The sequence below is a fragment of the Nomascus leucogenys genome, chromosome 22a (assembly GCF_006542625.1).
Source record: "Nomascus leucogenys isolate Asia chromosome 22a, Asia_NLE_v1, whole genome shotgun sequence".
In the NCBI taxonomy this organism is placed as follows: domain Eukaryota; kingdom Metazoa; phylum Chordata; class Mammalia; order Primates; family Hylobatidae; genus Nomascus; species Nomascus leucogenys.
In genome coordinates this window covers 138,684,543-138,696,871 of record NC_044402.1, presented here as the reverse complement: position 1 = coordinate 138,696,871, position 12,329 = coordinate 138,684,543, and the positions used below count along the sequence as shown (strand labels likewise).

General features: G+C 52.3%; 1 protein-coding gene across 3 annotated transcripts in view; it reads left to right on the top strand.

Annotated features, from left to right (window-relative positions):
- Window positions 1-12,329, top strand: part of PER2 (period circadian regulator 2) — a 43,248-nt gene that overhangs the window by 18,563 nt on the left and 12,356 nt on the right. For all 3 annotated transcript variants that reach the window (XM_003277482.2, XM_030803380.1, XM_030803379.1), the window contains 10 exons: window positions 729-780; window positions 1,538-1,680; window positions 4,135-4,213; window positions 6,683-6,789; window positions 7,397-7,550; window positions 7,903-8,011; window positions 8,792-8,917; window positions 9,689-9,773; window positions 11,095-11,242; window positions 11,338-11,462. In XM_003277482.2, coding sequence (XP_003277530.2) covers window positions 729-780; window positions 1,538-1,680; window positions 4,135-4,213; window positions 6,683-6,789; window positions 7,397-7,550; window positions 7,903-8,011; window positions 8,792-8,917; window positions 9,689-9,773; window positions 11,095-11,242; window positions 11,338-11,462 — 1,128 coding nt within the window. The remainder of the gene's footprint in view (window positions 1-728; window positions 781-1,537; window positions 1,681-4,134; window positions 4,214-6,682; window positions 6,790-7,396; window positions 7,551-7,902; window positions 8,012-8,791; window positions 8,918-9,688; window positions 9,774-11,094; window positions 11,243-11,337; window positions 11,463-12,329) is intronic.

Sequence of the window (12,329 nt, the reverse complement as noted above, 5' to 3'; positions counted from 1 at the left end):
AGGCCAAAGAAAGAGGCTGACAAATTCAGTTTCTTAGAAAGAAATATTTAACAGGGACTTAAGAACAGAAGCTGTGCATGTTGTGGGTGGCGATGAGACAAGACTGGATCCCAGTCTTGCCATTCCCCCAGACCCAGGGCTTCTGTGGGACTGGCACACCGGCTTCAGAGGGAACCCGTAGGAATTTGCCCTGAGGGCAGGATTTACCCTAAGTACCTGCTCTTATTCAGGGACAGTAGGTAAATGAAATCTCCGAGGCCTTCCCAGAAGTGGAGTTAATCAAAAATCAGCATGGAGGCTTAGCTTCCGAGATGTAGCTGCTGTGGCCTCCACAGCTTTCTTTGTCAATGTTCTGGACATCCGTGAGTGTGTTCAGTTGTAGGTTAGTTGGTGTGTTTGCAGCAGTGCACCGTGAGTGTGCTCGGTTGTTAATTAATTGGTGTGTTTGCAGCAGCATCATACACCGTTTTGAAAATGTAAGCCTCCTGGTGCTAAAATTTTAGCACTGCATAATTTGGAATGCACCACACTCATGAAGTGTTATGTAATTTTAGTCAAAAATGTAATAGAAGGTTTCTCCCCTAAAGATTTACTTTGTGCTTCCATAAATTTTCAGTTTTCACCTTGAATCTTGCTTGATTCCGCTGCTCCTCTTTTGTTTGTGAGAAATGAGGAACACTGTATTTAGTTGTTGATTTGGTTGAATGACTTTGGGCTCTCCCTTCTAGATTCTTTTACTCAAGAATGCATGGAGGAGAAATCTTTCTTTTGCCGTGTCGGGTAAGCCTGGTTCCCAGTTTTCTTAAATTAGAAAACCGTATAAACATTTCACCCCAGCGCTGCTCCGCTTGAGGCTGGGGGGCGTGAGCCCTGCCCGCAGGGACTCAGCATGCCTGTTTCTGAAGTCTACCAGAAAACACAGTCAGTTACATTTTAAATGTGTACAGGTCGCTAAGAATGCGGCCAGCAGTGGAGTGATTTAACCTGCCCCTCATGGAAAATGGTGGCCAGGGGACCCTGCACTTTCTCTCTGTCTCCTGCAAAGGCCTGTACCCCAGGGTCGACAGAGTTTCCGAAAGCACTGCATCTTTTGGTTGTCTGTGCGTTCTTCTGGGGAGAGACCCATAGCTTTCCCGACAAGGGTCTTGGTCCAAACCAGGGTGACTGATTGACCATCTAGCTGCACTGTCAGGAGTGACCCTAAGCCAGACCCTGGCACCCTCAGGAGTCAGGGCCGAGGACCCCTGGCGGGAGCAGCACCCCTTTTCTGTCCGCTTTACCAACCCAGAGTGCAGGCTGCTCCAGAGAAGGGCTGTGGAGCACTCCCACTGGTGGGGGTGTCAACTCTGATTTGCCCTTCGGTATGATGGGACTGCGGGAGGGACTGAAGAGGGCAGGGGGGCAGGCCCAGCTCCTCAGGCAGAGCAGAGGTACACATCACCTGCAGCGTGGCATGGGGCCCAGGTGAGGAGGGAACAGAACAGGGGACTGTTCCTGTGTCACAGTTCCAAACTTTGAGCGTGGCTCTTCTCCACAGTGTCGGGAAAAGCCACGAGAATGAGATCCGCTACCACCCCTTCCGCATGACGCCCTACCTGGTCAAGGTGCAGGACCAACAAGGTGCTGAGAGTCAGCTTTGCTGCCTTCTGCTGGCAGAGAGAGTGCACTCTGGTTATGAAGGTAACAGCCAAGCCCAGGGCGAGGGCAGACGTTGTCTCTGGCTCCCCCTCAGTTACTCCTGTGGTTCACACATGACATCTGTACAATAGACTCCCAGCTGCGGTTCCCCAGCCTTGGCCTCTCCACCTCACCTCGGGCAGGGTCCCCATCTTTCTGGAGACTCAGCACACCCTGCTTGTCATGCGGCCCTCCCCACGGCAGATCATGGCATCTGGGTGCCAGCATCTCTCACCCCTGTCCACACCAGTGCTGTGACCCCTTCTCCCCTTTCCCTGGCTGCTCTGCCTTTTGTCCACAAAGTGGGAACAGCCCCGACAGGTCTGGGGCCCCACATCCTTCCCGTCCTCATCCCCTGCCCCATGCCTCAGCCTAATGGGCCCCTCTGAAGGGCACTGATGTCGCTGCCTGCTCCAGAACCCCAAACAGTTCCTCGGTCCCCAAGAAATGAAGTGCTGGGCATCCCTCCCTCCCCACCTTGTCCCATCCTAACTTTTCCTGGGATTTCCCTTCCTCCCAGACAGACATGCACTGACATGACTCTCCAGGTGAGTCAGCCTCCATACAAGGCTTGCTGTGCCTCTGTATGCCCAGCATTCTGGACCACAGTCTCTGCTCCTGTTGCCACCTCACTCACAGAATCCAGCTCACCTCACCATGACCCTCTTGGTCCATTAGCTCTTCTGGCTACCCCACCCCCAAAATAATATCTGGGCTCTTCTCTTGAAGCTCGAGGATACAAGGCATTGTGCCACCTTGATGGGTCCTTCCTGTGGTCCCTCTTAAGAGCCCACTTTGTGGCATCTTGGTCCTTGTATTGGCTGGGAACTGTAGGTGCTCACCATGGCTGCTGAGCGAGTCACATGATCTCCAGATTCTCTGAAGGCAGGTGCATTCTGCAACTGCTGAACCCGGGGAAGCCAGCTGAGTCTGCTGTGCTGTGCTCACCACCTTCTCTGTGGTGAATGACAGCTTTTTAATTTTTTTTAAGAGATGGAGTCTTGCTCTTTCTCCTAGGCTGGAGTGCAGTGGTGCTATCTCAGCTCACTGCAACCTCCGCCTCCCGGATTCTAGCAATTCTCCTGCCTCAGCCTCCCGAGTACCTGGGACTACAGGTGGACGCTGCCACACCCAACAAATTTTTTTTTTTTTTTTGTATTTTAGTAGAGACGGGGTTTCACTGTGTTGCCCAGGCTGGTCTCGAACTCCTGAGCTCAGACAATCCACCTGTCTCGGCCTCCCAAAATGTGGGATTACAGGCGCGAGCCACCGCACCCAGCCAAATGACAGCCTTCTTAAAAGTGATAGAAATATTTTAAGTATGTGACTCTCTCTACAATGTTTGATGTGTTCCTGCGTGTATTACAGAATGTTCTCTTCCAAATAGTAAGGTTTAGAGAGGGTACATAGAGTTCAACAAGTTATTCCCCCAAATTACCAGTCTCCTTCAAGAATGAAAAATGTTGGAATTTTGAATGTTTTGTCCATGAATTGAGGAAAATTTTGGATATATGACTCACTTTATGCAAATTATTCTATCACCTTTGTCCACCTTTGTCAAGTTTCTAAACTGTGAAGTTCTCCAGTACAGTGACATTTGCTAAGAAATCTGAATCCAGACCAGGTGCAGTGGCTCATGCTGGTGGTCTGGCACTTTGGGAGGCTGAGGTGGGAGGATCTCTTGAGCCTGGGCATTTGAGACCATCCTGGGCAACATAGTGAGACCCTGTCTCATTAAAAAAAAAAAAAAAAAAAAAAAATTTGAATCCAAGTATGTAACTCATTTTCCTAAAAATAATGTGTCAGATCACTGTAGTTTCATCTTAAACATCATAAAGATGGGGCCGGGCGCAGTGGCTCATGCCTGTAATCCCAGCACTTTGGGTGGCCAGGGTGGGTGGATCACGAGGTCAGGAGATCAAGACCATCCTGGCTAACACCATGAAACCCTGTCTCAACTAAAAATACAAAAAATTAGCCGGGCGTGGTGGCACGCGCCTGTAGTCCCAACTACTGGGGAGGCTGAGGCAGGATAATCGCTTGAACCCGGGAGGCAGAGGTTGCAATGAGCCGAGATCGTGCCACTGCACTCCGGCCTGGGCAATGAAGCAAGACTCCGTCTCAAAAAAAAAAAACAAAAAAAAACGTAAAGATGGCCTTCCAGCCTTATTTTGCTAAGAGTAGTCTTTACGTGGTCTGTGTGGTTTTGTTAACATGGCAGTTTCGATTTACTAGACTAAAACTAGCATGCAAAGAAGCTAAGAAGGCTGGCCAGTGATCCCATAACCAGCATAAGGTTCTCAGTGTGGCAGGCTCTGTTGTTCAGAGTCCATGCTTTAATTTTTTCTTTAGCTGCTCATTACTCTGAATCTACAGGGTGTTTTCTGGTACTTTTAATATAACATTAAATATGCATTTCTCAAGATCACAAATGTGTGCAATATTCTATTCTTTCAGCCCCTAGAATTCCTCCTGAAAAGAGAATTTTTACAACCACCCATACGCCAAATTGTTTGTTCCAGGATGTGGACGAAAGGTACGTCGTCTTGACCCACCCCCTTTTTCATGTTTTTGATATAAAAGCTATTTAGCCAAAGCCAAGACTGCATCTTGGTTTTATAATTACATGATAATGGACAAAAACATATAATTATATACAAGCAATGAAATAATTATGGAATTACACTGAAAACTTCCTAAGATATGCACATGGTGTAATTGAGGCTTTCTGGAGAGCCGTTGATTGTTCTAATTGAGCCTGTCTTAATTCTCCCACGTAAACCCATTCGGAGTAGACGATGGTCCAGACAGAGGCGCTGTTGCCTGGGACCAGTGTCAGGGTGGAAGCCAGAGATGCCATTGGCTGGATCCCAGCAGAAGTCCGTCTTCCAGCCTGTGTGCTAGAGGCTTCTCCAGGAGACAGGATTTTCTCCATGCCTCAGAGCCCCACTTGGGTCCCTCTCTCTGGGTCTCCCCCTCAGGGTGCTGTAGCAGGTGCAAACGGTCTCAGTGAGATTTGGGAGCACCCATGTTCTGAGTGGCTTCTGCCCCCACCATGCATCTTCTCCCAGCTCCTCCACAAATGCATGAAGACTCCGAAAACACTTGGGCCGGCTGGGTGCAGTAGCTCACACTTAAAAGCCTAGCACTCTGAGAAGCTGAGATAGGAGGATCACTTGAGGCCAGGAGTTTGAAACCAGCCTGTTTGAAACCAGGAGTTCAAAACATAGCAAGACCCTGTCTCTGCAAAATAAAAATAAAAATTAGCTGGGTGTGGTGTTGTGCACCTGTAGTCCCAGCTACTCAGAGGCTGAGGCAGGGGGAATCACTGAGCCTAGGAGTTCAAGGCTACGGTGAGCTGATTGCACCACTGCACTCCAGCCTAGGTCACAGCAAAAGACCCTGTCTCAAAAAAAAAGAAAGAAAAAAATGCGTGGGTTGCTGGCAGTAGTCACGGAAAAGTGACCTCAAGATACCACAGGAAGTGGACCAAGAAGCACCAGTGTGCTGGGTTCCTAAAATGAACCAGGTCACCTCCTAGAAGCTGGAGGATCAAGGCCTCTCCCTCCTCTACTCTTGGCCCAGGGACACAGGCCCTCATCCTTGGAGTCAGGGCCACACAGCCCCCTGGGGAGGCTCTGTGGGTAAAAAGGGATCCGTCACTTCCAGCTCCAGGTTACTCAGGTGTGTCCGCGGGGCTGCCTGGGGCAGAGCCAGTTTGCAGATGCAGGATTCTGGACACCACCCTGCCCTGCGGAACCAGGATCTTGGAGGGCAGGGCCTGGGGCCGTATATGTAAAGCAGCCTTGGGAGACTTTTCTTCCTTCAGAGATCTGAGAACTGTCTGTAACCCACTCCCGTGCCAACTTGGTGTCCAGCTCAGCCCTGTGCAGGGAGGTTGGCAGACAGGTGCACCTGGCATGATGGGCCACAGCCTGCAAGCTCTCCTTGTTGAAGTTTTGTGTGCGGCCTAGCTCACAAAACCCAAGGCCAGCCAGAGCAGGTGGCCAGGGCTCCCCCTCCTCCTCCACTCCTTCTTTTCATCCTCCACCCCCTTTCTGCTCCCTCCTCTTCCTCCTCCCCCTCTTTTTCCTTCCTGTTCCCCGCTCTTCTCCTCTTCCTTCCTCCTCTTCCTCCTTCAGCAAGGCCTTGATGGGACGGATGCCAGATGCCAGGAACATTCTGTATATCCTGTCCAAAGGAAAACATGAGGCCTGAAGAGAGAGCCTCAGACAAGAAGGAGGAAATCAAAGAATAATGCCAGGCCCGTGAGAAAGTTCTGCACCATGGTCTAAAGATTCACAGGAAAAATCCTTCCACACAAGCAGCAGAATTTGAGGAAACATTGGTTTGGATGCAACAAGTGTTAAGAGGCAGCTGGGGAGAAGAAATGGTCGGTGGAGCCGGCAGAGGGCGCTGGGCGCAAACAGAAGCGGAAGGTGCTGCTGAAGTTCAGCTCCGTCCTGCAACGGAGCAAAGCCACAGCTCCGGGAGGAGGCATGAGTGCACAGGGCAGAGGCCCAGCCAGCCACCGAGACTCCAGAGAAGCCACAGTAAACCAACTGGACGCTGAGGCCAAAGTCACATGAGACCAGGCTGGAAAAGAAGCACATACAAAGGGTTTTCCGAGGCCCAGGCGAAACTTGTTAAGCAAAAATCCATGCCAGGTCACATGTGGCCAAACTAATGAATGACACCGAAAAAGAAAAAGATGCTGGAAGGAAGAAAACAAAAGCATGATCATGACTTACCTTTCGGGAGGTGAAACGCAGAGCTGAACTCAGGCCCCAGCAGAGGGAGCCTCCTTCGGGGTCCTGGACAGTGAACCTTCATTTGCTATTGATTGAAAGTCTAACTGGTTCTGTTAGTCCAACTTTTGATCTCTGGGGGTGGGGGGGTGGGGTTTGGAGTGTATCTTCTCTTTCCAGGGAATAAGATGGTTCTTAGTGACAGTCTCCACCGCTGTTTGGACGCCGATCCTAGCGTGTGTCTGCTTGCCTTCCAGGGCGGTCCCTCTCCTGGGCTACCTACCTCAGGACCTGATTGAAACCCCAGTGCTCGTGCAGCTCCACCCTAGTGACAGGCCCTTGATGCTGGCCATCCACAAAAAGAGTAGGTCCCCTTTTCACGGTACATCCTGAAGTGTTTGGCGGAAGTTCGTGTGTCCTTGGGGCTGCTTCTTGGGACCAGTCTAGCTCTGACGGGTCAGATCAGCTAAGGACAACCAGGTGGTAGACGCCTGCCCCGCCGCCTCACTCCTGGCACTGCAGTGCCCAGTGGAGTCGAGAGAGAGGGGTAAACTCATGTGAGTTCCTTTGTGGCCAGTTGTTTCTCATTCCGTGGCCAGAGTCCGTGGCATCTCATGTTTACTGTTGGCTTCCGTGGTGCATGGGAGGAGGGGAGACCAGTTCATCTGTGGCTAGGAAGGTTCTCACCAGGCCAGGGGAGTGCACAGTGCATGTCCTCACCAAGCCCAGCCCTCACAGACGCAAGTGACACTAGCAGAGGTGAAACATGGGATGAAACAGCTCCTGCTGGAAACAGCCTCTTGGTAATCTACAGCAAAAACGAGAGGTTGAAAGCAGTGGCTTTGAAGAAGTGTTCATATCCCTACAGTTTGCAAATGATCCCGGGCCTGAGTGAATCTTGACTTGTCTCTCTCTACTGTAAATCCTGTTTGCTCCCCTTTTCCCCTGAATCCTGGCTTTTGCTCTTCTAGTCCTGCAGTCAGGCGGGCAGCCTTTCGACTATTCTCCCATTCGGTTTCGCGCCCGGAACGGGGAGTACATCACGCTGGACACCAGCTGGTCCAGCTTCATCAACCCATGGAGCAGGAAAATCTCCTTCATCATTGGGAGACACAAAGTCAGGGTGTGAGTGCTCCAAGGGCCTGAGGTGGCTCAGGGGTCTCGGGCGGGGATCTCGGGCTGTCCTCACCTTCCAGCAACAGATGGCATAGGGAGGGGCTGAGAGGCCAAGACCGAAACCTTGCCTCCTGCCACCAATCTGGAGCCCCAGGCTGGTAGGCAGGGGTGACCTGTCCTCTACCCCCAGGTGGGAGGGACCTCATTCGGCAGAGTAGGGAGTGGACAGGCAGCAGCCTGGGGGGCTGCATGGGAGAGGCAGAGGGCCCGCCCAGGCAGGCAGCATGTAGTGGCTATACAGTCACGCCAGAGAGGTCCCCCTGTGGGGCCCCATCTAACAAGATGAATTAAAACCACGCAGGGGCCCTTTGAATGAGGACGTGTTTGCAGCCCACCCCTGCACAGAGGAGAAGGCCCTGCACCACAGCATTCAGGAGCTCACGGAGCAGATCCACCGGCTCCTGCTGCAGGTGGGTGTGGCGCCTGCATGCCCTCCTCCCAGGTAGCAGCCTGAGCACCCCCTGTGGAGGACATGGGCTCTGAACCCTGGTCCTGGCACACCCACTCAGACAGCTTCATCTGTCATTCTCTGAACATCACCCAGGGGACAGTTTGGGCATAGACTGTGCTAGTCCAAGACAGTCCATAGTACCCTTGGCTCTCTCCAGCCTTGCATTCGACCTTGTCTGAACTGCAGCCCTTAGTGAGTAGCTGAAGGACATGTGCAGACCCCGTGATCTGACACAGGCTGCATAGTCCCAGAGTGACCTCTCAGTGCTGCAGGGGCTCATTCTAATCCAGAGCAGTGGGACTTAGGGAAGGGACATTGTACTCAAGGTCCCTAAAAAAATCAGGCCCACTGCAGTCAACCCCTCGCCTGAGTAGGCGTCCGCCTGTCAGTTCCCGGAGGCTGTGGAGTGAAGCTGTCATCACATCTTGTTTGTTTTAAACCCCTCCATGGAGGCGTGGCTGGCTGCAGCCATGCGTTGATGAGCGGGTTGGACACATTCCTTTGGTGCCGTCTCCTCGGTGACTGCATGTCTGGGTCTGGGTCGGCGCACCGCGGCTGGAGGCTGGGAGTCTACCTCTGGAGCTGACCCTGGGGTTTAAACCTCAGCTCCCCTGGTCTTTGCCATGTAGCCTTAGGCAGGTCGCCATCCTCTCTGTGAAACAGGGTGTGTGGGCAGGGGGCCACATGCGCAGCTCAGCAGCCCTGGCTGTGTCTGTAGCCCTGTCTGCTGTCTCCCCAGCCCGTCCCCCACAGCGGCTCCAGCGGCTACGGGAGTCTGGGCAGCAACGGGTCCCATGAGCACCTTATGAGCCAGACCTCCTCCAGCGACAGCAACGGCCATGAGGACTCACGCCGGAGGAGAGCCGTACGTCCCCTTCCATTCTCCCTGAGAAGATGAGTTTGTGGATGTCCCTCCAGAGTTAAAAAGCGCACTCAAGACAAGCTTTGGCAGTTAGGAGAGAGGCTTCATGATCGCAGCTGTTTCTGCTTCCTTTCTAAACTTTGTTCACTTGGGACTTTTTAATCTCTTAAGAGTTGAAAGAGCTAGAAACCATAGCTAAGTGTTGGTTGAAAATTATTTAAAACAGACAAGCAAAAGTGAATATTTAACTAGGATAGAAAGAAGAAAATGTGGGCTGGGTGCGGTGATTCACGCCTGTAATCCCAGCACTTTGGGAGGCCGAGGCAGGCGGATCACCTAAGGTCAGGAGTTCAAGAACAGCCTGAGCAACATGGTGAAACCCCGTCTCTACTAAAAATACAAAAATTAGCCAGGCATGGTGCTCCTGTAATCCCAGCTCCTGGGGAGGCTGAGGCAGGAGAATGGCTTGAACCCGGGAGGCAGAGGTTGTGGAGAGACAAGATTGCGTCACTGCACTCCAGCCTGGGTGACAGAGCAAGACTCTGTCTTAAAAAAAAAGAAAAGAAAATGTAATGTGCCGTTTTGCTTTATTTTTTATTATTCTTTAGGATCATCAAAGAGGTTTTATCTAGCTCCACACCTGTCAAATTTCTCATTCACAATTTCCTTCTGTGTTGCTGAAATTATTTCAGCCATCCTCTGTTCTCACTTTGTGGGACAGACTGAAGGAGGTCTCCTAGAATGAATAACGTGTTCATTTTGTTTTTCTTCAAGGAAATTTGTAAAAATGGTAACAAGACCAAAAATAGAAGTCATTATTCTCACGAATCTGGAGAACAAAAGAAAAAATCCGTTACAGGTAAAAAAAAAAATTCAGCATTTCCTTACTGAAACTAGAGAATGGCCACATGAGAAGAGGGAACCTGGGTTGAATGCTGACTCTGGCTGGCAGGGAGTCTACCTTGTAGCCGTGCCACACCCCCTTCTGTGTTCAGCACAGTCTGCAGCTTCCAAGAGGCGAGAGCAGCCCAGTCCTGCACTCCGCCAGTGCAGGCACTGATGTCCACACTGGGCACCTGACGCTCCGCAGGCCTGGCGGGGTGTGGCTAGGTGTGCAGGCCTGGGGAGCTGTGGCCAGGTGTGCCTTCCTGCACCCTGGCCTACCCTCTGGGTGTGCCTGGGAGCCACGGCCTGGGCCGCTCGTTCTTGCTGTACAGAGTGGCTGTATGGCTGTGTGTTTACACTTGCAAACCCTTCACTCACACACACACACACAACTGCCGACGGTTTGGCCGGCATCCACATACACTCAAACCAAACCTGTCTGAAGTGGAGAGTGCCACTCAGGGGCTGCCGACTCACCCCCACTGCAGCAGCCCTTTCCTACCACAGCGCCACACTTCCCAGGCAGCTTCACACTGTCATGCGTGGGTTCAGATTCATGCTGCTCCTCTGTCCTGCATGTATTTCTCACAGCATGCACCCAGACACGTGTGTGCACACATGCATGCATCCCAGTCCCCTCCCCGTGGTGGGCCCTTGCTCATTCTCTGTGCTCAGGCCGAAGCCTCCTGTGGGGAGCACCGGCCAGACACTGCTAGGACTTTTGGCCTTGGGGATGTGTTGGTGGACATGCTGCCTGCTGGACTCTGTTCTGGGTGTCGGGGACACACTAATGAGCTAGACACAGCTCTGTGCTCGAGGGCCCCTGGGGGACAGGCATGTGATGAACGTCATTGGGGCAAGAGTCGAATCTGCAGCACAGTGAGGAGGCAGTTGCCATCATAATTGTTACTAGCAGGGATCACCTTGAAAACACTGGCCTGGCCCAGGAGGAGCATAAAGTACGTGGGTTCTCATTGGCCCTGAAAGTTTAAGAGTTAAGTGAGAACTGCTGTCTCCCACTGCTGAGTCCCTGACCCCTGGGCACAGCCTAGACCCCAGAGAGAAGCAGACACCAGGCTAGGCAGCAGCTCCCTCCCAGGTCTCTCTGTGGACGGCACTGTGGTGCTTGTGCCCACAGGGCTGCCAGATGCCAGGCTGTCCCCAGGCTTCCATACCCATGAAGCAGATTCTGAGTCCCCAGCCCTGTCTTCAGGTAGAACGAAAATGCTTTCTAAATACACAGTGTTTTCTTTGGGAGAAAAATAAATGAAAGAACAATTTTGCCATTCCCTCAGAAATGCAAACTAATCCCCCAGCTGAGATGAAAGCTGCCCCTGCCATGGAAAAGGACAGCCTGGGGGTCAGCTTCCCCGAGGAGTTGGCCTGCAAGGACCAGCCCACCTGCTCCTACCAGCAGATCAGCTGCTTGGACAGCGTCATCAGGTACACCGGCATTTCCAGCCGAGTCTCCACCATCTCACGCACCTTCCCGCCTCTCATGTTGTTTGGCCTCACCAGTGGTTCATGCCTTCACACAGGTACTTGGAGAGCTGCAACGAGGCTGCCACCCTGAAGAGGAAGTGCGAGTTCCCAGCAAACGTCCCGGCGCTAAGGTCCAGTGATAAGCGGAAGGCCACAGTCAGCCCAGGGCCACATGCCGGAGGTATCTAATCTGTGTAGAGCCATGTACGTGTGAAATAATGTACATCCTCTGGAGTAGACTCAGATGTCCCCATGGCTTCTGTGGACACAGTGTAAGGGTGTAGGCTGTTTTTCAAATGATGAAAGTAGTTCAAAAGTCAGCACCCTTCTTAGGAGCTAGAGGCAAAGATGGTGCTGTCAGAGCCTTGGCTTTGAGAACAGGAACCCAGTGGGTCTGCTGGAGGCCTGGGGCCGTCCCCTGACCCCCCTCATGCAGCCACACTGCGGGGACATCTGATCCCCTTCATGCCGCCACACTGAGGGGCCGTCTGCTGACCCCCTCATGCAGCCACACTGGTCTCAAGTTGTCAGTCTAGGGCAGGCCTTCTTTCCAGTGCGTCTCAGAGGGGCCCTTGTGCCTGAATGTTAACATGCCCCATAAATCACATTAAATCCCAGGCTGCTTAACACAATGCCATCAGTGTTGCTGGTGTTCACCACCAGGATTAGAAATGGTACCCCGGCCGGGCGCGGTGGCTCACGCCTGTAATCCCAGCAGTTTGGAAGGCCGAGGTGGGTGGATCACTTGAGGTCAGGAGTTCAAGACCAGCCTGGCCAACGTGGTGAAACCCCATGTCTACTAAAAATACAAAAATTAGCCGGGCCTCATGGCGCATGCCTGTAATCCTAGCTACTTGGGAGGCTGAGGCAGGAGAATCGCTTGAACCTGGCAGGCGGAGGTTGCAGTGAGCCAAGATTGCATCACTGCACTCCAGCCTGAGTGACAGAGCAAGACTCCATCTCAGAAAAGAAAAAAGAGAGAAACAGGGTATCCCAGATTATGGTTGGCTCCTGACTGTCGGAAAAGCCCCTCCCCACAGGCCTGCAG